Source organism: Ovis aries, chromosome 3 (genome assembly GCF_016772045.2).
Source record: "Ovis aries strain OAR_USU_Benz2616 breed Rambouillet chromosome 3, ARS-UI_Ramb_v3.0, whole genome shotgun sequence".
NCBI classification, from domain to species: Eukaryota; Metazoa; Chordata; class Mammalia; order Artiodactyla; family Bovidae; genus Ovis; species Ovis aries.
In genome coordinates, this window is record NC_056056.1 from 175857453 (window position 1) to 175881624 (window position 24172).

At 41.5% G+C, this 24172-nt stretch overlaps 3 protein-coding genes across 18 annotated transcripts in view; 1 reads left to right on the forward strand and 2 right to left on the reverse strand.

Annotated features, from left to right (window-relative positions):
* Window positions 1–60: 60 nt before the first annotated feature.
* Window positions 61–8268, reverse strand: MTERF2 (mitochondrial transcription termination factor 2). Of its 5 annotated transcripts, none has more exons than XM_012174961.5 (3): window positions 8163–8268; window positions 6126–6221; window positions 61–4137 (listed from the first exon to the last, which is right to left on the reverse strand). In XM_012174961.5, exon 3 carries the CDS (start codon window positions 4077–4079, stop codon window positions 2922–2924), a length of 1158 nt encoding a protein of 385 aa, XP_012030351.2. In that variant the 5' UTR covers window positions 4080–4137; window positions 6126–6221; window positions 8163–8268; the 3' UTR covers window positions 61–2921. The 5 variants fall into 5 exon arrangements, with proteins under 5 accessions (XP_012030351.2, XP_012030350.2, XP_012030352.2 ...); XM_012174960.5 differs by having other exon boundaries at window positions 6126–6231; XM_012174962.5 differs by having other exon boundaries at window positions 6126–6244.
* Window positions 61–24172, reverse strand: part of CRY1 (cryptochrome circadian regulator 1) — a 110188-nt gene continuing 86076 nt past the window's right edge. For 2 of the 11 annotated variants that reach the window (XM_012159435.5, XM_060411601.1), the window contains exons 12-13: window positions 24001–24104; window positions 22398–23050 (exon numbers count right to left, since the gene is read on the reverse strand). In XM_012159435.5, the coding sequence (XP_012014825.2) occupies window positions 24001–24104 (104 nt within the window). In that variant the 3' untranslated portion in view covers window positions 22398–23050. Of the gene's footprint in view, window positions 4138–6125; window positions 24105–24172 lie in introns of those variants that run through there. The other 9 variants (XR_009599709.1, XR_009599713.1, XR_009599711.1 and 6 more) reach the window with 9 other exon arrangements.
* On the forward strand, window positions 8371–20424 carry LOC132659467 (uncharacterized). 2 transcript variants are annotated; one of them, XR_009599972.1, is made up of 2 exons: window positions 8371–18271; window positions 19932–20424. XR_009599972.1 is itself a non-coding variant. In XM_060413163.1 (2 exons), exons 1-2 carry the CDS (start codon window positions 13116–13118, stop codon window positions 19980–19982), a joined length of 234 nt encoding a protein of 77 aa, XP_060269146.1. In that variant the 3' UTR covers window positions 19983–20424. The 2 variants fall into 2 exon arrangements, 1 of the variants encoding a protein (XP_060269146.1); XM_060413163.1 differs by having other exon boundaries at window positions 13116–13298.

Here is a 24172-nt window from a genome sequence, read left to right on the forward strand (position 1 = left end):
TTTAACTTTTCTAGTTAGACTAAGCTACAAATGTATTTCTGTAACCACAACTGCCTCTGGTTTGCTAGTGTACTGACAAGTTTTTATTTATTTAATTGAAGGATAATTGTTTTACAATATTGCATTGGTTTTTACACAAAGCTTTTTACATTAATGGCCACAAAGCACACAGGGCTACTCAACTCTGCTAAACTTTCTTATATACTTTCTTGTTTGTTTACTTCCCTACTCCTCAAAATGACTCATTCCCCCGCTTCCTACCCCTCCTGCTGTACTCCCTTTCTCCCATTCTAAATCTCTCTGTAAAAAGAGGTAACCAGACAGCAACTCTTCTGCCTCTCACAATGCACACCCCTCCAACCAGCCTGCATGTGTTCCCATGCTCTGTGGGCCGGACATGGGCCAGAACTAATGTCTCTGCTCTTATCCAAAGTAAAGCCCACTTTCATTTCCTCAAGGATTTTAATCCTTAGTATTAATTCACTTTCCACCTATCATCCATCTCTTTCTCCTTGGGTCATACCCACTGGCATATAAACATGTTCCAGTATTTCCTTTCTTTAAAGAAAAATTACTCAAAATCTCATTACCTCCATTTTCTGCTTCCATTTGCAGCAAAATTTCTTGAAAAACGATATAGTCCCTGACTCTTATCTCCTATTCTCTCAACCCACTCCAGTTGCCTTCTTACCTGTCTCATTCCACCAGAATCACTCTTGACAGGTCCAACCAATGATCTCCTTTTGCCAGATCCACTGGTCATTTCTTATCTTAGCTGACCTCCCCATGGCATTTGATATTGAAAACGTCCTTTTCTCTTGGCAGACTTACTCTGGTCAACCCATTCCAGACCTGGTCTGTTGCTACTACAAATTTATCCTCTTTCTAGGCAGTCTCACCTAGAGCTATAGCAGATAAGCAGATGATCTCCAGGTAACTATCTCCAGTCCTGATTTCTCACAACTCCAGACTTCACTATTTTTCTGTTTGAAAACTCTGCTCAAGTTGGGCATCTCAAGATTGACATCGGTTAATAGAATTACCAAGGTGACCATATAATGAATAATGCATTTCAAACTGAGACACTTTTGAGGGTGAAAGAGAACACTGCTAATAATTTTGTCAGGGCAGCAAGCATAAACAAAAATCTGCCAAAGGATTTCCCATCACATTTAGAATGAGATCCTGTTCCTTAGACCTGTGCTGTTCATCTTGTGTCACTCTTCCCATCACTTAACTCTGCCCTGCCTGTACTGGCTGCCATGCTCCCCTTGAGCAAACATTTCTGTATGACTTTGAGTGAGTGACTTAGCCTCTCTGTGCCTAAGTGTCCTCATCTGCTAGAACAATAAACAATGGTACTCTTAGCTCTTAAGAGTTGTAAAGTACAACATGCCTAGCACTTAGTAGATGCTGCAGAGATACCTTTCAGTCTCCTAACTAAGGAACTGAACAGATTTGGACAGTAAGGGTTACCTGCATTTGCTGAATGAAGGAATAAAGTGAAGATGTGGTCTATATTTTTCATAATTTTTCATTACTTAAGGGCCTTGCATACATAGTGCACATATGTTTGAGTGTCAAGAGTCAGTTGTTGGTGTGTGTGTTACATAGTTCAGACTCCACTGCTGAAAGTGAGCCAGTCTATCTGGATAATACTTATCTTGAAACAAAACTTAGAAACTTAAAACCTAACTAAAATCAGTACCATCACACACTTAACCTTTCATATATTACAGTCAGACCTGGATTCTCAGTTTCCTTAAAAGCTGTACTTCAAATGAATATGAATTAGATCATTTTAAATTTAAGGAATTTTACAGAGACGTTTTCATAAAAACTCCTGAATTTGCAGCTGGTACTCTTAACATGTCAGGTAGTGGTAACTTTTTCTTATGCCAACTCATAAGCAATCCTTTTTCTGTTCACAAGCTTTGAACAGAAGAGAGATCTCAGTAAATCTGGGCTCTGGCACTTGGCAGCTGGATGGTTCTCTAAGCTTGATTCCTCATCTGTAAAAAAGGGAGCGTAATACATGCACACAGAAGTGTTTTATTAAATAAAACCGTCAATTTTAAACAAACCGACCATATAAATGAGTTCTAATTATTCCTTATGATGGGTAATACTAGGTTCTAAAAGATACCTATTCCAACCTGGAGATAAAGTTTCTCCACCAAAATGTTTTAGAAATTTGCTAATGTTTCACCAAACACTACAGGATTCAGACCATAGTGGCGTGATGTTTCAGAGCTGGTGGTGAGAAAGAAGGCTGGGTCTGCATCCCAGATGAAATGTGCTATATCAAAAAAAAAGTATCCATAATTTGAATGGAGTACACTTTTCAGTTTCTAAAACTATTCACTTACAAAATATCACACTTGTGGCATTTAATAGTAGTTTTTTTTTAATAGCTTAAGGACAAAACTACAAACTTTATTAAATGCAATTTATATATTCAAGTATAGCAGCTGAGTCAGAGATCGTCTGCTGCTGCTGCTGCTAAGTCACATCAGTCGTGTCTGACTCTGCGACCCCACAGACGGCACCCAACAGGCTCCTCTGTCCCTAGGATTCTCCAGGCAAGAACACTAGAGTGGGTTGCCATTTCCTTCTCCAATGCGTGAAAGTGAAAAGTGAAAGTAAAGTTGCTCAGTCATGTCTGACTCTTAGCGACCCCATGAACTGCAGCCTACCATGCCCCTTCATCCATGGGATTCTCCAGGCAAGAGTACTGGAGTGGGTTGCCATTGCCTTCTCCTACTGAGAGGTAATTTAAACACAACTCAGAAGCTACTTAGGTTCTTAAAATTACCCACAATGTTTTAGAAATTTGTACCCACAATATTCCTGAATCACTTAAGTTTTTGCTACTTGGTTTCACTCTGCACTGGTGAAAAGAAGCAACATCAGTAAGCAAGTTACTCTTCAACATTTAATGGTGCCACAGGGTTAAATAATGGCCGCCTTTTTTTGGCCTGAATTTTACCAAAGTTAGCCTCAAATTCTTTTTTTGTTCCATTCAGATTTGCTAGATGTCCATCCTTTATTCCATAGCCTAAGGAATTCAGTTTCTTTATCCTGTATTGTACTATTTGTGGTGTTAATTCAAGAACCATTGGTGTCTCTCTTATCTGAGCTATGGAAATTCCTTCTTTCAATAATCCCTGAATTCTCTCCTCCAAAACTGGAACAGAGTAATACAAAAGGGCAGGACATTTCAAAACCAATTGCTTCAGGTCATGATCAGTACATTTAAAAGCATTTTTAGAGAAAGACATACTGTTCTGTATACTTCTCGGGCAAAGCTGAAAAAGAAATCCTTTGAGTTTGGAGAGAAGCTGGAGAATTTCAAAGTTTGTGAAACCCTGCTCCTGGAAAAATTCTAGTGTTTCCTTTATAGCTGCAGAAGAGTTTAACAAAATAAATGGATTTTGGCTTAACAATTTTAGAAGCCAAACTTTCATGTTGGCCTCGGAGCCACCTAAATTTAGATAACTCTCTTGGAGAATCTTTATCATTTGTTTATTCTTCTCCATAGGATTATGAAAAATATTAGTTGCAGTTGTCAAAAATCTGCTAATGACCACATTTTTAAGTCCCAACTCTTGAAAGAACTGAATATTTAGCTTCCAGTTTTCCTGGTCTTTAACAGTAAAGAAAGATTCTGGAAACTGTTCTATTAACTTGACTAACTCTTCCTCATTTTTACAGACCAATTGCCAGAGTTCTCTTTGAGTGTTAACAGCAGTTGGACTGCAGATAATTGCTTCTGGGCAGCGTTCCAAGATACTGGCTACAGCAGTCTCATTGGCACCCAGCTGTTGTAAAATATTTGCAATTTCTTCAACATAGGTTTCATCCTCCAGAAGTACCCAGCCTTTTAATCTTCGAATTTTCCTGATGTCAACTGACAATTTAAAGAGCTTTTCTACTGTCTTTTTATTTTCTTTCTTTGACTGACTATCAGTTGTACAGGTGAAGGATGCTAGAAAAGGTCTGTATTTTGGAGCTGATAGCATTTTCCGGAAAGAACAGAGTCTGCAGGGCTGGGATCTCATCAGCAACTTCCACAACATGGCTGCAATCCACTGGCTAATTTCCACCGTCCTGAGACTCCAAATGTACAAATCATACCTGTAAGAAAGAAAATACAGGTTCTCTTAGAATACAAACACAAATCTGAGCTACAAATATTGAGCATGAAAATAAAATGGACAAATTAGACAGGTAAACTACTCATGTGGAGTATTAAATAGAGCTGTTTAAATAATTTATGAAGTAACTGTCATATACTGCTTCCCATCTTAAATTTAATAAATACCCTCTTTGAGCTTTGCAACAACTTGTGAAGTAGTTATTTCCATTTAACAGATCAGTAGCAAAACCACAGGGAGTTCAAAGATTCACAAACCTCAAATGTTATTTTGACATAAATTTCATTTCTTACAACTCTGTTTCTGTCTAGGGCATATACATTTATACACATACCCATTTTTTAAAAATGTTTTTCGTATTTTAAAGTTGATGTCTAGGTAAAGCAAATACTTTTTAAGGAGGAGAGTCAATTTTAATTTTATATTGTATTTTTTGCTGAATAGCTATTATCCAAAATAAGCCACTGAATTTGTTTTAAAAATGAGTTAATAAATGTAATACTGTTTTATGAGAATTTATGAAAATCTTTTTTTATAAACCCAGAATTAAGTCTCAGCCAGGTAAAACAAGGAATACCATGTGACTGCCCAGTGGAATCATGGGAAATCATGTTAGCTGTGGAATGTCTTGGTGACCATGGCTTATTTCACTTAGCATAGTATAGCATGTGTTAGGACAAATCAGTTAATTTTAATAGGTCAAAGAGTCAGGAAAGTTTCCCTTTCCTTTACGATTCCTATCGCTTTTATGCATCAGATGAAAAGATAAAAATTCATCCCTATTTCCTTCTATATTATTGTTTGAATCTTAAAAGCTAGCTCCTTTAATTCATTTGAAATTTCTGGTTGTGAGCTGAGAATGTATATAGACTTTATCAATAGTTTAGCTATCTCTAAGCACCATTTTTGAACAATCCTTTCCTTCCCCATGATTTGTGATGTCTCTTTTGTTATGTTGTATTAAACGTAGCTTCTGTTTCTAGCTAGCCTCCATCCTTGTGCATGCGTGCTAAGTCACTTCAGCCCGCCAGGCTCCTTTGTGCATGGGATTCTCCAGGCAAGAATACTGGAGTGGGTTGCCATGCCCTCCTCCAGGGATCTTCCCCGCTCAAGAGATCGAACCCGTGTCTCTTACATCTCTTGCATTGGCAGGTGGGTTCATCACTAGTGCCACCTGGCAAAAATAGAAGGGGAATCCTCACTCCCCTACTATTTTTGCAATTCCCCGAAGGAGCCAGGTGGCTAATTTCCAACCTTTGCTTCATACTTGACTCCCTCTGCTAGACCATCCTAAAACAATCTCTGGTCAGCTCATTCTTTCATACCCCTCACAATGATGTCAAATGTCAGCTTAGACCTCCAGTTTCCCCCAACACCCATTCTCTCATTCACTCTCAACCCGATACCCTTGCCTCTAACTAGTACAAAGAAAGGAGTGCAATTCACCACACCAAACATAAACCTCCTGCTGTTTCCCCTTCCCTAGAGTTACACCTTTCATCTTCCAGGTAATTCCTGCTCTTGTGCTCATCCCAGCCTCTCTAGCCTGAGATCTCTAGAGCCCTTCTTTCTCATGTATTCACTCTTCAGTTGAATCCTCCTCTCTCAGGTTCCCACCCTTCACCTCAATGGCTCCTTCTCTCACTGCCCCTCCAGCTAAAATTATTTTTCTCTTCCCCTCAGTTAATTCTTGCACAGCCTTTCTCTTCATTTCTTCTCTTCTTATTTACATAACTGCCCATAAAGACAACTTCCATGTGATTAAAGCCAATGAATAGTTTTAGGTCCTCTTGGCATCTGCAGCTTTCAGCACAGGTGACCACTTTCTTTGGGAAATAACTCTTGAAATGACTTTCAAGACTTCCCACTCCCCTGGTCCTCCTTCCTTCCTCTTTTTTTGACCACCCTTTATCTGTCTCCTCTGCAGGCTCATCTTCAAGGCTTGATTCTAGGTGCTCCTCTTCTTACCTTAGAGTTTCTCCTCAGAGATCCTGTCCTTATCCAGGGCTTGTTAATCCACGGAAACTTCATTCCAGCTTCTCCAAATGTAATCTTGTCACTTCCCTGCAATAAACTTTTTAATCGCACTTTAGGATAGACATAAAATAAATGTCTGCTTTACCATGGCCTTTTAAGGCCTCTCTGTCTTAGGCTCTGTCACCACCCAAATCTCCTGTCCCCCACTGCCTATACTCAACTGTACCAACTCCCTTTCAGCCCTTGGTGCTCTACCTGTTCCCATCACAGGGTCTCTAAAGACTGAGGGCTGTTTCCCATGCCCACAATCCTCCTAAATCTAAGTGTCACTTTCTCAGGGAAGGTTTCCTGCCCTTTGTGAACAGATGAGGCCTCTTGTCCCCCAGATAGGCTGTCTTGGCACTGTGGACTGTTCCTCTGTGTGCTTAGTTGCTCAGTTGTGTCCAACTCTTTGCAACCCCATGGACTGTAGCCTGCCAGGCTCCTCTGTCCATGGGGATTCTCTAGGCAAGAATACTGGAGTGAGTTGCCATGCCCTCCTCCAGGGGATCTTCCCAACCCAGGGATCGAATCCAGGTCTCTGCACTGCAGGCGGATTCTTTACTGTCTGAGCCACCAGGGAATGCCACTTGTCATAGCTGCAGCTGCTCATGTGTGATTTCTGTCTCACTCTCCGTGAGGGTAGGGATGGTTTACTGCCCTGTTCCTATGATAAAATGCTTCTCTACCTTTCGCCTGACTGTCACTGCTGACTCTAGCAGGCACGCCTGGGCAGATGACTTTCACGTGTGCTCTTCCCCAGCACGCTGCTCCTGACCCTACTGTGGCACTTATACTCCTGTAAGTTCTTCATTCTTTCAACCAGTTCTTTTGGGTTTGTATGTTTAGCTCATTCTCTGTGACAGACATTACACTAGGCACTAGCTTTTCTGCTAAAACATTCTTCATACCTTTGGATCACAGACCCAGCAGAGAATATGGTGTGAGTCAGAGGCTCTCTTTCCAAAAAAAAAAAAAGACCTATACTCACAACATTTTGCAAACAACTTTAGCAGGATTTGTGAGCACCCTGCAGTCCAACTATGAACAACCTGCACCAGATTGCAAGCATCTGGAAGACAGGATGTGAGTGCGGTTCTACTTTATCCCCTGTACCCAACAAAGAACTTGGTCCACAGAGAAACAAAGTATCTGTCAATGGAAAAGCAGCGACAAACCAAGTGCACCACAACTTAAAGTAGTGGGTAAAGCTGTGGGCTGCCTGGGCCTAGTTCTGGATCATTAGTTGTGTCATGACTTGCGGAAGTCACTTCTCTGTGCCTCAGTTTGAGCATCAGGAAAGTGGCAACATTCAGTGTTTGTCAAGGTTACAAACTGGGTGATTGTGAAGATTAATACCATGAATCAGAGTATTCAGAAACTCACTGTCATCACAACAACCTATTATTAAAGATGAGTTAACAGGTGAAAGTAAAGTACCCCAAGGTTGCTCAGCTAAAAAAATACCAGATCTCGCATTCAAACCCGAAAGCTTAGCTCGAGCCTGCTCCTGGCCCGTGCTCTGCCCATAGTAATAATCCAGGTAAATCTTTGTTAAATCACAACATGGGCTATTTTTCTGATGCTTCATTTTTCTTAAGCATTTTTTGGGGCGTAAAACCCACTTCTGTAATATGCACAGTTTTCATAATAACGGCCCACTAGACGAACATTAGTAATTCAATTAAGTTCGACTGTGACAACACGTTTGATCTGCTCAGTTTCAAAGTAACCCGTTTGTAAAAAAGAAAAAACGAGGGCCCACGGAAGACGGTGTGGGGGAGAGACCGAAAACCACACATCCGTCATGTGGGGCAGGCGCTTTCAAACAGAAACTTCCGGCTGGCGGCGCCCCGGATTCCACCAGCACCCTGGCCAGCCAGTCAGAGCTGAAGCAGCTGACGGGGAGTCTGTCTTCATGATGGGCAGCTCCCAACTCCAGACTGCAGCGGCGAGCACCCACAGGTGTGCAGGACCGGGACGACTCACCTGTCAGTGTCGGCTCTGTACACGGTACGAGTTCCGGGTCTCCAGCCGCCGGCCAATTCCTCTCAGCAGCGCTGACCCGGCCACCTGTGAACCCGCAGACACGCCCGGAGCCCCCAACGCAGCCAATCAGGACGAGAGGCACAGGCTACGTGACCCCTCTGACGCAGAGCGGAGGGGTGACGCGAGGCGGGGCGGGGCGGCGGAGTTCAACGCGACCGGCTTTTTAGCTTTCAACGGAACAGCCCCTCTGGCCAGCAATTATTGCCGCTGGCATTCTCACGCCTTTGCCCTCTGTGTAGTTTAGAGAACTTGGGAGTTTCAGTCTTTTTGTCCCTTGGTGAATGTCACAGCCCGCGAGAAGAAAAAAAGGTAGAAATAACTCAGAAACCGCTCTATGTTTAAGCTGTAGCCATTCAGAATTCCCAAAATAAGCCTACAGATAAATATCTAATTTACAAAATAAATTTAGTTTAAAAAAATCCTGAAACTTCTTTGGAACATATCTAGCCTTCCTGTCCCCCGCCCCTGCCAACCCAGCAGTCAGCTACAGTGCCTGATTCTTTAATGAAGAATTAAAGAACTTTCAAGAATTAAACTGCCTCCTGACACTTTAACCCAAATAACTAGCCTTTTCAGATAAACTGCTAGGTGGTTTATATTCTGATTATTACCGGTGACTCCAATCTCATAAACAAATCTCTCCCTAAATCCAGGCTCAAAGTCTGCCCCATTTACTGTCATATTTATCCATACACATATTTATAGCATGCCTATTAAGTGTTTACATTTACAGCAGCAATGACAAGTGCACAAGACAAGGGGGAATATGGAGTTCACATTCTGGTGGTCACATTCTAGTGTCATTAACAATCAATGACACTATTAATTGCAACTATAATAGAGTTAAATGTAAAGGACAAAGTGCCAAAACTGGAATAGTTGTCCTATGCTCAGTATGGAGTTGGGATCAGGAAAGCAGTGATTTACACAGGCGCTAGGCCCCTCACTTTGTATTTCATAGTATACTGTTCAGTTCAGTCGCTCAGTCATGTCCGACTCTTCGCGACCCCATGAATCGCAGCACGCCAGGCCTCCCTGTCCATCACCAACTCCCGGAATTCACTCAGACTCACGTCCATCGAGTCAGTGATGCCATCCAGCCATCATCCTCTCTTGTCCCCTTCTCCTCCTGCCCCCAATCCCTCCCAGCATCACAGTCTTTTCCAGTGAGTCAACTCTTCACATGAGGTGGCCAAAGTACTGGAGTTTCAGCTTTAGCATCATTCCTTCCAAAGAACACCCAGGATCGATCTCCTTCAGAATGGACTGGTTGGATTTCCTTGCAGTCCAAGGGACTCTCAAGAGTCTTCTCCAACACCATAGTTCAAAAGCATCAATTCTTCGGCCTTCAGCCTCCTTCACAGTCCAACTCCACGTCCATACGTGACCACAGGAAAAACCACAGCCTTGACTAGATGGACCTTAGTCGGCAAAGTAATGTCTCTGCTTTTGAATATGCTATCTAGGTTGGTCATAACTTTTCTTCCAAGGAGTAAGCGTCTTTTAATTTCATGGCTGCAATCACCATCTGCAGTGATTCTGGAGCCCCCCCAAAATAAAAGTCTGACACTGTTTCCACTGTTTCCCCATCTATTTCCCATGAAGTGATGGGACCGGATGCCATGATCTTCGTTTTCTGGATGTTGAGCTTTAAGTAAACTTTTTCACTCTCCACTTTCACTTTCATCAAGAGGCTTTTGAGTTCCTCTTCACTTTCTTCCATAAGGGTGGTGTCATCTGCATATCTGAGGTTATTGATATTTCTCCCGGCAATCTTGATTTCAGCTTGTTTCTTCCAGCCCAGCGTTTCTCAGGATGTACTCTGCATAGGAGTTAAATAAGCGGGGTGACAATATACAGCCTTGACGTACTCTTTTTCCTATTTGGAACCAGTCTGTTGTTCCATGTCCAGTTTTAATTGTTGCTTCCTAACCTACATACAGATTTCTCAAGTGGCAGGTCAGGTGGTCTGGTATTCCCATCTCTTTCAGAATTTTCCACAGTTGATTGTGATCCACACGGTCAAAGGCTTTGGCATAGTCAATAAAGCAGAAATAGATGTTTTCCTGGAACTCCCTTGCTTTTCCATGATCCAGCGGATGTTGGCAATTTGATCTCTGGTTCCTCTGCCTTTTCTAAAACCAGCTTGAACATCAGGAAGTTCACGGTTCACATATTGCTGAAGCCTGGCTTGGAGAATTTTGAGCATTATTTTACTAGCATGTGAGATGAGTGCAATTGTGTAGTAGTTTGAGCATTCTTTGGCATTGCCTTTCTTTGGGATTGGAATGAAAACGGACATTTTCTAGTCCTGTGGCCACTGCTGAGTTTTCCAAATTTGCTGGCATCTTGAGTGCAGCACTTTCACAGCATCATCTTTCAGGATTTGAAATAGCCTCACTGGAATTCCATCACCTCCACTAGCTTTGTTCATAGTGATGCTTTCTAAGGCCCACTTGACTTCACATTCCAGGATGTCTGGCTCTAGATGAGTGATCACACCATCATGATTATCTGGGTCGTGAAGATCTTTTTTGTACAGTTCTTCCATGTATTCTTCCCACCTCTTCTTATCTTCTGCTTCTGTTAGGTCCATACCATTTCTGTCCTTTATCAAGCCCATCTTTGCATGAAATGTTCCCTTGGTATCTCTAAATTTTCTTGAAGAGATTTCCAGTCTTTCCCATTCTATTGTTTTCCTCTATTTCTTTGCATTGATCGCTGAAGAAGGCTTTCTTATCTCTTCTTGCTATTCTTTGGAACTCTGCATTCAGATGCTTGTATCTTTCCTTTTCTCCTTTGTTTTTTGTCTCTCTTTTCACAGCTATTTGTAAGGCCTCCCCAGACAGCCATTTTGCTTTTTTTGCATTTCTTTTCCATGGGGATGGTCTTGATCCCTGTCTCCTGTACAATGTCATGAACCTCATTCTATAGTTCATCAGGCACTCTATCAGATCTAGGCCCTTAAATCTATTTCTCACTTCCACTGTATAATCATAAGGGATTTGATTTAGGTCATACCTGAATGGTCTAGCGGTTTTCCCTGCTTTCTTCAATTTAAGTCTGAATTTGGCAATAAGGAGTTCATGATCTGAGCCACAGTCAGCTCCTGGTCTTGTTTTTGTTGACTATATAGAGCTTCTCCATCTTTGGCTGCAAAGAATATATAATCAATCTGATTTCGGTTTGACCATCTGGTGATATCCATGTGTAGAGTCTTCTCTTGTGTTGTTGGAAGAGGGTGTTTGCTATGACCAGTGCATTTTCTTAGCAAAACTCTTATTAGTCTTTGCCCTGCTTCATTCCACGGCCAAATTTGCCTGTTACTCCAGTTGTTTCTTGACTTCCTACTTTTGCTTTCCAGTCCCCTATAATGAAAAGGACATCTTTTTTGGGTGTTAGTTCTAAAAGGTCTTGTAGGTCTTCATAGAACCGTTCAACTTCAGCTTCTTCAGCATTACTGGTTGGGGCATAGACTTGGATTACTGTGATACTAAATGGTTTGCCTTGGAGAAGAACAGAGATCATTCTGTCATTTTTGAGATTGCATCCAAGTACTGCATTTTGGACTCCTTTGTTGACCATGATGGCTACTCCATTTCTTCTGAGGGATTCCTGCCCGCAGCAGTAGATATAACGGTTATCTGAGTTAAATTCACCCATTCCAGTCCATTTTAGTGCGCTGATTCCTAGAATGTCGACGTTCACTCTTGCCATCTCATTTGACCACTTCCAATTTGCCTTGATTCATGGACCTGACATTCCAGGTTCCTAGGCAATATTCTCTTTACAGCATTGGACCTTGCTTCAACCACCAGTCACATCCACATCTGGGTATTGTTTTTGCTTTGGTGCCATCCCTTCACTCTGGAGTTATTTCTCCACTGATATCCAGTACCATGTTGAGCACCTACTGACCTGGGGAGTTCCTCTTTGGTATCCTATCATTTTTCCCTTTTCATACTGTTCATGGGGTTCTCAAAGCAAGAATACTGAAGTGGTTTGCCATTCCCCTCTCCAGTGGACCACATTCTGTCAGACCTCTCCATCATGACCCGCTTGTCTTGGGTTGCCCCACAGGCCTGGCTTAGTTTCATTGAGTTAGACAAGGCTGTGGTCCTAGTGTGATTAGATTGACTAGTTTTCTGTGAGTATGGTTTCAGTGTGTCTGCCCTCTGATGCCCTCTTGCAACACCTACCACCTTACTTGGGTTTCTCTTACCTTAAGTCCGGGCGGCTGCGACCGATGCACTAAGTGTGGCCGAGAGGAGCTACTGCATGTCTGAGGTCAGGGGCAGAAGCCGGGAGGACCCCATGTCCGAAGGGCAGTGGCCAAGAGGAGTTACCCCACGTCCGAGGTCAGGGGCAGCAGCCGAGAGTGCCAGGCTGCGACGGCGCAGGAACAGCTGAGAGGAGCTACCCAACGTTTGAGGCCAGGGGTGGCTGTGCATACTTCTAAAAACATCCTTACCACAAAGGACTGTAATTCTTCTAGACTGCCCTGTCTCCTTGTGGAGTGTACTCATTGTGGATACTGATAATTATTCCTATGAACAACTGTGAAGGAGCTGGGAGGCTTTAAGCAAATACTGAGAATGTATTTGCTCCACTCGTGACGAAGGTTGGAAGCTGGGACGAGCATAACAAAGGGTTATGGGCGTTCACCAAGTGCCCAAGGCTGGGAACGGATGACGAAGGGTCATACGCCCGGCCTTGAAGCGTTCGGAGGCTTCCTTCTGACCACCTGTTTCTGGCAGCAAGGACTGTTGTTTCATGATAGGACTCCCTTTAGAGTTTCGCCAAAGCTATGTTACGGCTTGGGTGGTGGGAACTGTATTTTATGCTTGAATGCTTTGATGTTTTATCGAGAAAGGTTACGTGCAAGTCTGCTTTATGCTCTGCTCCCTGAGACCATGTATCTGCGAAAGCTGGATAATAAGATCTGTCAGTCCACTAGAGGCTGTCCCTGAGTGTTCCTTTCAGAGTGTGGTTCTCCGAGCCTTACAACTGGTGCCCAATGTGGGGCTCAAGCAGCAGACTGATTTTAAACAAGGACTGCATTCCTGCAGAAGCAAGGTAAGCAGGATGGGACATCAGACAAGTAAAATTCCTTTTGTTCATCTCATGCATCATTTCTTGAAACAATACGGGGTTAATCTGCCTGAAGAGCAGTTAACTAGCTGTTACCAGACAGTGGTTGAATATAATCCATGGTTTCCGGAGGAAGGAACCTTGGATTTACAAACTTGGACCAGAGTAAAGAATAATGTTCTAAAAGCTTATACACAGGGGGTAAAAATTCCCCCACAATGGTGGGTAACTAGGTCTCTTTTACAGGCCATTATGGAACAATTAGATGGTTCAGGAGGAGATTTAGAGGTTGAAACTGTTCGATCCCTGCATGAATATGAATTAGAAGAGAAAGATCTATCAGAGGTTTTAAATCAGAAAAATGTCATGCTAGGGCAGATTACGGACAAATTAGAGTCACAGGTGCTGAAAGCTGTTAAACAATCAACTTTGCCAGAGGTCCCTGATCCGCCGCGAGCTCATATTAACAAGCCTCTAACACCGGCGTTTCCGCCCACTGCAACGCTGTCTGCTGCTGCTTCTGCTCCCCTATTTCCTAGCATTCCTCCTCCGGACATGCCTCTTTTGGCATGGGCTTTTCCAGTCCAATTTAATAATCCTCAACCTGGACATAATCAGTGGCAATCACCTGATTTCGGTTTGCTCACACAATTCAAAAAGGCATGTACGCTATATGGTCCTACCTCACCCTACTGTATGGAATTTCTTAGGGGCTAAGCAGATCAATGGCTTCATGCAGATTTTTTCACAGTTGCTAAAATGGTTATGACTCCACAACAGCTACTACAATGGCAAATGTGGGTCACGGATGAAGCCAAATTAATCTTGCAAGAACAGCAAAGCAAGGGAAACCCTACTGGACTAAATTTTGAAATTCTCACCGGCACCAAAGCTATGGCTAAAACTGCTGCACAATTACAATTTGTGCAGCCGCCCATGTTATACTGGATTAAGGAAGTAGCTATCAGAGCATGGGCTAAAATTGACAGTTCCACCTCTGATGGATCTTTTGTAAAAATACTGCAGGGACCAACTGAAGAATATGCTCAATTTATTGGTAAATTGAAGGAGGCCATTGATCACAGTCTTAAGGATGCATCTTTGTGAGAAATCATTTTGAAACAACTGGCTTTTGACAGTGCTAATGAAGATTGTCAGGCTATTATCAGACCTATTAGGGAGCAAGGAGGAATTATGGAATACTTGAAAGCCTGCAGGAATGTGGGGACGATTCAACATAAAGCTAAAATAGCCGCTTTAGAAACCTTAAATGTTTCCCAAAAGTCTAAAGTTATATGTTTTAGCTGCGGCAAGCCAGGACACATGTGGAAGCAGTGTCGCTTGCCTCGGCAAACAGGTCTTTCTCCTGACAAAGGAGGGGCTATTAAAACTAAGCCCCCCGGGCTCTACCCAAGATGTAAAAAGGGGAATCATTGTCTGAGTGAATGCCGCTCTAGATTTGATAAACAAGGTAATGCTTTACCCATTCAGACACCTCCTTCGGGAAACTAGAACAAGGGCTCTCCTCTAGCCCCATTAAACAAGGAGGACAACCAAATATTACTGAATTAACAGCGGCTACCAGACATAGCACATGTGTACACATTCCTGCTCCCCAAGATATGGAATTATTAATGGTAAATAATCCTATGAAAATCTTAACTGGGTATTTTGGCCCTATACCAAAAAATACTGTAGGCCTCCTGTTGGGACGAAGCAGCAACACCATGCGCAGGATAATTGTACATACTGGGATCACTGATGAAGATTACACGGGTGAAACTGCAGTAATATTACATGTGACCTGCAACTTGTATTTACAAAAGGGTGACAAATTTGCTCAGCTATTGCTGTTACCTTATGGACCCTCCACTTAACAGAAAAGCAGACACCAAAACAGGTGGCTTTGGGAGTACCAACATTACTGCAGCCCTTTCTACTGTTATAAAAAAAAATCAATAGGCCCATGTTAAAATTAAAAATCAGAGGAAGAACTTTGGAAGGAATGTTAGACACTGGGGCAGATGTTTCCATCATAAGAACAGAGGAATGGCCTTCAGATTGGCCTGCAGTTTTAGCCTCACACCAGTTGGTGGGAATAAGAACTGCAGATGCAGCTCAAACTTATGTTAGTTCATCTTATTTACAAGCCCTGGGCCCTGATCAATTAGTCGCTTACATTAAATCGTATATTGCCATTACCATTAAATCTGTGGGGAAGAGACTATCTACAACAAACTCAGGTGACTATACAATTGAATAAGAACCTTTTTCTTAGGGGTCACTAAGATAAAGCCACTGAAGTTAGAATGGAAGTCTGATAAACCTATCTGGACAGCTCAATGGCCCCTATCAAAAGAGAAACTGTCTGCTTTGCATACTTTGGTGGCTGAACTACTACAACAAAATAGAATAGAAACTACTCAATCACCATGGAACTCACCAGTTTTTGTCATTAAAAAGAAATCAGGTAAATGGAAACTGCTAACAGATTTAAGGAATAGTAACGCTATAATGACTCCTATGGGAGCATTACAACCAGGACTCCCAAGCCCTGCTATGGTCCCTAAGGACTGGGCTATTATGATTATTGATTTAAAAGATTGATTTTTCACTATACCTTTATATCCCGATGACAGGCAACGCTTTGCCTTCTCAATACCTTCCATTAATAATCAATCTCCTGTTCAACAGTATCAATGGAAGGTCCTGCCTCAAGGAATGATGAACTCCCCTACGGTCTGTCAATTCGTTGTTGATAAAATTTTGCAGCCCATCAGACAGCAATTCCCTGAGGCATATCTCATTCATTACATGGATGACATTTTATTGGCTTCTCCCTCAGAATCTCAATTAAGTTTATTAGGTAATGAGGTCATAAATAATTTAACTAACCATGGGCTGCTAATAGCAGAAGATAAATTGCAACACCATTCCCCTTTTAAATATCCTGGATATCTTATGGACTGCTGCACTGTAAAGCCACAGAAACTTTCTATCAGGAGGGATAATTTACAAACACTTAATGACTTCCAGAAACTTCTTGGGGATATTAATTGGCTACAACCTACCTTGGGAATTCCCACATATGCTTTACAAAACTTATTCAAATATTAGAAGGTTCCTCTGATTTGAATAGTCCCCGACAACTTACCCCTGAGGCTGAGAAAGAATTACAATTGGTAAAACAGAGCATTCAACAAGCATTTGTTTACCGTATTAATTACAATTCCCCTTTTCAGAGATATGTCTTTGGTACTAAGATATCTCCTACTGCCATTATAGTGCAGGATAATCACCCTATTGAATGGGTATATCTCCATTCCAAACAGACTAAACACACTGTTTCCTATATAGACTTAACAGGGAAAATCATTTTTCTTGCACACTCTCGCTTATGCACTGTAGCTGGATATAACCCTACTAAGATTTACCTACCTTTAGCAAAAACAGAAATTGATAATGCTCTTCAGGTGTATACTACCATTCAGATAGCCCTTGCTGATTATTCAGGGGAATTATTGGCCAACCCACCTAAAAGAAAATTATGGAATTTCTTACAAAACACTTCTTTTATCATCAACAATATTGTTTCTGAACACTTTCTCATGAATGCACCTAACTATTTCATAGATGGAAATAAGGCAGGATAGACAGCCATAATAGGTCCCAACCTGCAAGAGAAAATTAAAAGTCCTTATCAATCCGTTCAAAAAACAGAATTATTCACATTATATTGTTTACTTACTCTAATAAAAACCCCATTGAATGTTTTAACTGATTCTCGCTACGTGGCACATCTTTTTCCATCCTTTGTAATGGCTCATTTTATATCCAATGAAAGTAATCTTATACATTTGTTCTTATTGATTCAGCAAGAAATAAGAGCTAGACTCCATCCCTTCTTCATTACTCACATTCGTGCTCATTCCCATTTACCAGGACCCCTCAGTTTAGGCAATGATTTGGCTGATCGCCTCATTGCCTCTATATTTTCTTCCCCCAAACAGGAACATCAGCTCTTCACACTAACGCAATAGACTACACGTTCAATATAAAATACCATTACAAATGGCTAGAAAAATTGTTCGGGACTATGCCACATGTGCCCCCTTTCATTTGACCACTAGTCCCCAAGGGACTAATCCTAGAGGCTTACAAGCAAATGAATTATGGCAAGCTGATTTTACACATTACAAACTGCCCCCTTTTAAATTGTTATTTGTAGTCATAGATACCTTTTCCAGCTTCATTTGGGCAGTTCCTTCCACCGCCAAGACTACTAAAGCTGCCGTCACAGCTCTTCTGCAATGTTTTTCAATGATGGGGATCCCTGCCTCCATCAAAACGGACAATGGTCCTGCTTTTACAGCCAATGCTTTTCGTAATTTCATGCATCAATGGGGTATTTGCCATCTTACTGGTATCCCGTACAACCCTCAAGGCCAAGCCATCATTGAACGGGCCCACCGTACACTCAAGCTCGTTCTTAATAAACAAAACAGGGGGAATAAGCTAAGGGACCCCTATGGACCTAAAGCCATCTTGCCTATAGCCCTTTTAACAATCATTTATTTTAATTGGCCTCTACACAGTCAGGAAACACGAGCAGAGCGACATTTTTCTGATTCACCCTCACGTATGCCTGAACAAACTGTTGTTTGTTCTTGATCAATGGCGGCCAGGAATACTTAAGCTCCTAGGCAAGGGATGTTGTCTTGTCATTTTAGATGATGGAACCGAACAGTGGGTCCCAATCAGAAGAGTCAGAAGACGGACAGACCTTGCTCCACACCCCTTGACCGGTAACAGCACTAAAACAGAAATTGCAACAGATGACATTGAAAGACAGCAAGAAAATGTAACGTCCCCAATGCAATGTGCCTTTTCCGACCTGGGCTCAAATGAAAAATCTGTCAAGACGAGCTGAGGATACTCTGTTGATGACCAACAGCGAGGTAACACCGGAAAAACTGTTGCTGGCCATGATGGCCGTTTTAACCTGTGCTTCTGGGGTAAGCAGTAATTATACTGATTGGGCTTATATCCCCGACCCGCCTCTTTTACAAGTGGTGGATTGGACAGAATCATCTCCTGTGGTTTTCACAAGTGATAGCTTACATTTTCCTGCCCCCAGTTGGATCTAGGACCACGAATAAAAGAAGAAGAAGGAAAGACAGTTAACACTTACGTATCCAGTGCTCCCCATCTGTTTTGGTGCCCTCCCTTTGTGTCTCCACCTATATCCACAATGGTGGGTTTACTCTTTCTCAAATGGCTCTTTCCGTCTTGGAATGTTTGCTACCATGACCTTTATTCTTAACTGGACAGACTACCTACCATGGACAAATAGCCAACTTCACCCACTATCTATTTAGGCCTGCTGAGCCTCCTTGCGACAATGTATCTTGGAAGAAAAAATTGTCTGTGCTGGGAATGGACTGGTCCACCTGTAGAGAGTTTGGAAAAGTCTCTGTTCATGCCATCATGACTTTTGTTGATTGGGGGCATCATGGACTCTTTGTGAATTGCTCAGAATCACAAAAAATAATAACACCTGCCCATGGTGTAATGTTTCAGCACCACATTTTAACCGAACACAAACAGGACTCTGGCATCAACGCGATGAACTTCTGAACTGGTACAACGGAGGTCTTTCACCTCCCAGACCCCGGATAATCAGTCCAGTCCCGGGGCCTGAACACTGGCATCTTGGAAAATTCCTGCTTGCTTGTCCTGGTTTAGCGTCTCATATGCTTATGCACGTTTCCATCCCACAAAATTATACTACTGAGTATAATTATACCAGTTACGTTCATTCTTGTGTAAATGCGCCCTATCTTTTTGCTATTGGACAGTTTAGGAGTAATGGCTCAATTCTGTCCTGTACTGAGTGTTGTTTACTTGCTTAAACCATATTGTGCCAATTAATGTTAGTAAAGACAGTGGTTTTTTAGTCTGGCAAAGGACTGATTTGTGGGTTCCAGTTAAGATTTCTGAACCCTGGTCAGATTCCATGTTGTTGTTTTTTGTTCTGAGAGAATCCCTAAAAAGCAGCAAATGCTTTACTGGCTGGATTGTAGCTGCCATAGTGGGTATTATTTCAGTTGTAACTGTTGGTACAGTTTCTGGAATGGCATTGTATAATTCTATTCAAAATCATGATTTCATTACTGCTTGAAAAAAGGATTCTCATGAGCTCTGGGCCCGGCAAGCTCAGATAGATCAACAAATACAAACACGCTTAGATGACCTACAAGCCGCCCTTATGTATGTGGGGGATGATCTGCATACTTTACAGGTACAATTGAAGTTGTGGTGTCACTGGAATTTCACTACTTTCTGTTTGACCAATATGCCATACAGTGCCACTGAATATCCTTGGGAACAAATAAAGTTACATCTTTTAGGTTCGAAATCAAACACTAGTCTAGATATAGAGAAACTGAAGCAACAAATCACGTCTACTACCTTCAGCAGCATTCCCCCTGTTATATAACACTGACTTCTATAATACACTATCCGCTAGTACTTCCTTTCTAAATCCAAAAAATTGGGTACCCCATACGATGGCTTCTTACGCGCTGATCTGTTTATTGTTTGTTACTGTTCTTATAGGATTCCGAACGTTATGTGCTCAAGCCACCGCTGCCCAAAAAGCAGGAGTAACCATAGCTGCAGCAGTTCTTGCTCTTGAGGAAAAAGGGAGGAAATATGGAGGAGCTGGAAGGCTTTAAGCAAATACTGAGAATGTATTTGCTCCACTCGTGACGAAGGTTGGAAGCTGGGATGAGCATAACAAAGGGTTATGAGCGTTCATCAAGTGCCCAAGGCTGGGAACGGATGACGAAGGGTCATACGCCCAGCCTTGAAGCATTCGGAGGCTTCCTTCTGACCACCTGTTTCTGGGAGCAAGGACTGTTGTTTCATGATAAGACTCCCTTTAGAGTTTCGCCAAAGCTATGTTACGGCTTGGGTGGTGGGAACTGTATTTTATGCTTGAATGCTTTGATGTTTTATCGAGAAAGGTTACGTGCAAGTCTGCTTTATGCTCTGCTCCCTGAGACCATGTATCTGCGAAAACTGGATAATAAAATTTGTCAGTCCACTGGAGGCTGTCCCTGAGTGTTCCTTTCAGAGTGTGGTTCTCTGAGTCTTACAAACAATGCTTGGCACATGATAGGGACTTGGGAAATGCTAACCAAATCTTTGAGTCTAGCCTTATTACCCAGTTTGTGCTCAACAGCCTTTGCTGAGAGGGTGACAAGTTGTACTTTAATTCCACAGAGTAGCAGCAAAAATACTGACTCCTTGTCTCTAGATCAACTTTGATCTCCAGGATATTCTAGAATTAACTGAATGGCTAACCATATATGAGGTAGGGGAGTGTTTGTCCAGTAACTCTTTTCCCTCTGAGTTACCCCCACGCAAAATCCCCATTATTTATGGCTTTATTGCACTCTATTTCCTGAAATACTAGGATTCTGGGTCCAGACTAACCAAACTGTGTCACCTGCATCTGGGTCTGATACCTGGGTCAGGAAGATGCCCTGGAGAAGGAAATGGCAACCCACTCCAGTATTCTTGCCTGGGAAATGGACAAAGGAGCCTGGCAGGTTACAGTCCATGGGGTTACAAGAGTCAGATACAACTTACCAACTAAACTACCACCACAGAAAAGAGAAGGAAGTTACAGAATGTAAAGTCGGGCCTTAGAACTGCATGCCACAGTCACTGGTCAGGAGGGAGGGGGCAGGGATGTGCATTAAGGAGCTGGCAGCTAGTACCAGGGCTCCACAAAATTGTATGAGGAATGACAACACAACCCTGTACATTGTAATCAACACTTGAAACTGACCAACTGAGCTATGCCAGTTGTCTTAAATAAATGCCACCCAAAGTTTCTTCCATCCTAAATATTTAAAGAATTCACTTCTAGGACAATACAATCAGACAAACACTGGATAGCAAAATGGAATTACCAGATTAATAATAGTTATGATAACAATAATTGGCAGCTAACCAGAGCTGCAGCATACAGTTATGCAGACTATGTGCTGTGCAATTCAGGGGGCTACACAGCACGACCACCCTATAGCTAACATTTATTGACCATCTTACCACATGCCAGGCACTAGAGTAGGTAACGGACAGGGAAGCCTGGCATGCTGCAGTCCGTGGGGTCACAAAGAGATGGACACAACTGAGTGACTGAGCGCCAAAGAATTGATGCTTTTGAACCGTGGTGTTGGAGAAGACTTTTGAGAGTCCCTTGGACTGCAAGGAGATCCAACCAGTCCATTCTGAAGGAGATCAGCCCTGAGATTTCTTTGGAAGAAATGATGCTAAAGCTGAAACTCCAGTACTTTGGCCACCTCATGTGAAGACTTGACTCACTGGAAAAGACTGATGCTGGGAAGGATTGGGGGCAGGAGGAGAAGGGGACGACAGAGGATGAGATGGCTGGATGGCATCACTGACTCAATGGACGTGAGTGTGAGTGAACTCCGGGAGTTGGTGATGGACAGGGAGGCCTGGTGTACTGCGATTCATGGGGTCGCAAAGAGTCGAACACGACTGAGCGACTGAACTGAACTGAACTGAACTGAGTGACTGAATTCAATGAACTGATGAAGCAGATACTACTCTCATCCTCATTTTATAGATGAGAAAAAAGAAGGCACAAAAGGTTAATAACTGCCCAAGATCTCACAGCCGATGAATGGCAGAACCAGGCATTTGATTCCAGAGCCCACACTCTTAATTATTACCGCATACTGACTGAATAATTCAGAGTTGTAAGCCCAATTACTTGAAAAAAAAAAATCTCTTTGGTTTTAAATATTTCTTATAGATACGTTTATTTTTAAAAGTACTAAGTATTTAGAAGATAGTACTCTTACTTAGAATAATTTTGAAAAGTATTTTACTAAATTATAGTAGCTGTTTCTTCTTTCAGAATGGTGACATGTAGTTTACAGACTCTGTTTTTAGTCTGTGATCACATCTCACATACCAAAGCTCTCCTCCTTACCTAAAACAAGCAAAAAAATTTTTTAAAGAAAAAAAATCAAGTACACAAGATTCCATATATGCATATACTTTAATAACATAGTCACTTTAGCTGTAATCGAACAAAGAAAGGGAGAACAAAAAGAACTTAACATACGACACTTCCACAACTTTGGGTCAAAACAGGCATACATGAAGCTTTAAAACATATACTGTCTATGTTAACAGAGGCTATAACCCCTAATTTTGATTATGCACATTTTTTAAAACATTATTATCAAAGAGTGTAAAGTTAGACCAAACAATGATGTGAAGAAAAATTCTGTCTTAAAATTTTAACAAAGTCTTTTAAGAAAGTCTAAAAACCTATTTTCCCACACTGACTCTCAAAACTTTGATTTTTTGTATTAGAATATCAGTTAGCCATTTTAATTTTTACCATACATGAAAAATTATCAAAAATATATTGATGGGTCTATACTAATTGTGACTATTTATATTTACATTAAGCAAATTCTTTTACCAAGTTCTTTATATACAAATTACCATTTGTCCTATGTCAAATATATTTAAAAAGTTAAAAACCACAGAAATGTTATTAGAAATAATGCATTTCAATATGTAACTGCTTTCCATCAATGAGGAATATTTTAAAATAATTTAACTGAAAAAGTATTGAACTCCCCACCAATTTCAGCTGCAACAGTATTCCTTCTGAATGTTTTCTGTGATGTAAGGAAAAAAAAAAACTGCGTAAAGCTTGATTGCAAGGAATGATAAAAATCTGATGAGTGTTTACTAATCGTCAAGAAATTTACAGACTAATTAGGTTCACATTAAAAAAAACAGCAATGATTTTAAAAATGTGAACAGTTCAAGATAACTGAAGAAACAAAAGTCTTAACTGGCAAATTCACTGTATGAAATCTTTTCATATAAATTTAAATCATAAAACAGTATTCCAAAACCAATTGAACTGAATACAGGCATGGCTTTTTGACATTTTCAAAAAGGACCAACATTTAAAAAAACTTAAGCTACCTATCAAACTGGAAATAATTTAGATTTCAGATCTATCACAACAGATAAATTTATAAACACTTAAGATACGAGGAAAAGTTCACAAAGGGATATTATTAATATCACTAGAAGTTAAAAGTCACTTTAATTGTTTTAGACTCATGGTCACATAGGAAGGAAATGAAAAGGATGGCTTTTTCTGAGGAGAAATCTGAGCAGAACACCATAAGCTTTTCAGATTTGAAGATCATCAGTTCAGAGGACGTAAAACTGAGTATAGCACTGTGCCCAGTACAGGTGCATTTCTCTTGTCCCAGAGTTGATTTTGTAACAATCACTGAAAAATTTATGCCTGGGACTTCCCTTGTGGTCCAGCGGTTAAGACTCCGTGCTCCCAATGCAGGAAGCCCAGGTTTGATCCTTGGCCAGGGATCTAAACCCCACAGCCACAGCTAAGAGTTAGCATGCCACAACTCAAGATCCTGCATGCTGCAACTAAGACCCAGAGCAGTCAAATAAATAAATATTTTTTAAAAATTTATGCCCCAGATTCTCTGGTTTGAAAATAGAGATAAGCTCCATTTCAGAAATTATCTTAATTTATGTTAATTACGTACTCTGGCTTAAGCAAGAAATAAAGCTCTAAAATATTTACCTAATTAGTACTTTGTCGCTGGACTTTAGGACCAACACTCTGCGTGTCCTCTTCCTGACTAGGACGTTTTCCACTGCCAAGACCGGCGGCTGTGGAGCTTCTTCCTACACATTAGAAAAAAAAAGTACGTTTAAGATACGAAAGGTGAAAAGAACAATATGCTTGAATGCTT

Coding starts and splice junctions, on each gene's coding strand:
- MTERF2 (XM_042247174.2), bottom strand. CDS start 4,079: ATGTTGTGGAAGTTGCTGATGAGATCCCAGCCCTGCAGACTCTGTTCT.
- LOC132659467 (XM_060413163.1), top strand. CDS start 13,116: ATGCTCTGCTCCCTGAGACCATGTATCTGCGAAAGCTGGATAATAAGA. Junction 13,299..19,931: donor TGCATTCCTGCAGAAGCAAG/GTAAGCAGGATG, acceptor CTGTTCTTATAG/GATTCCGAACGTTATGTGCT.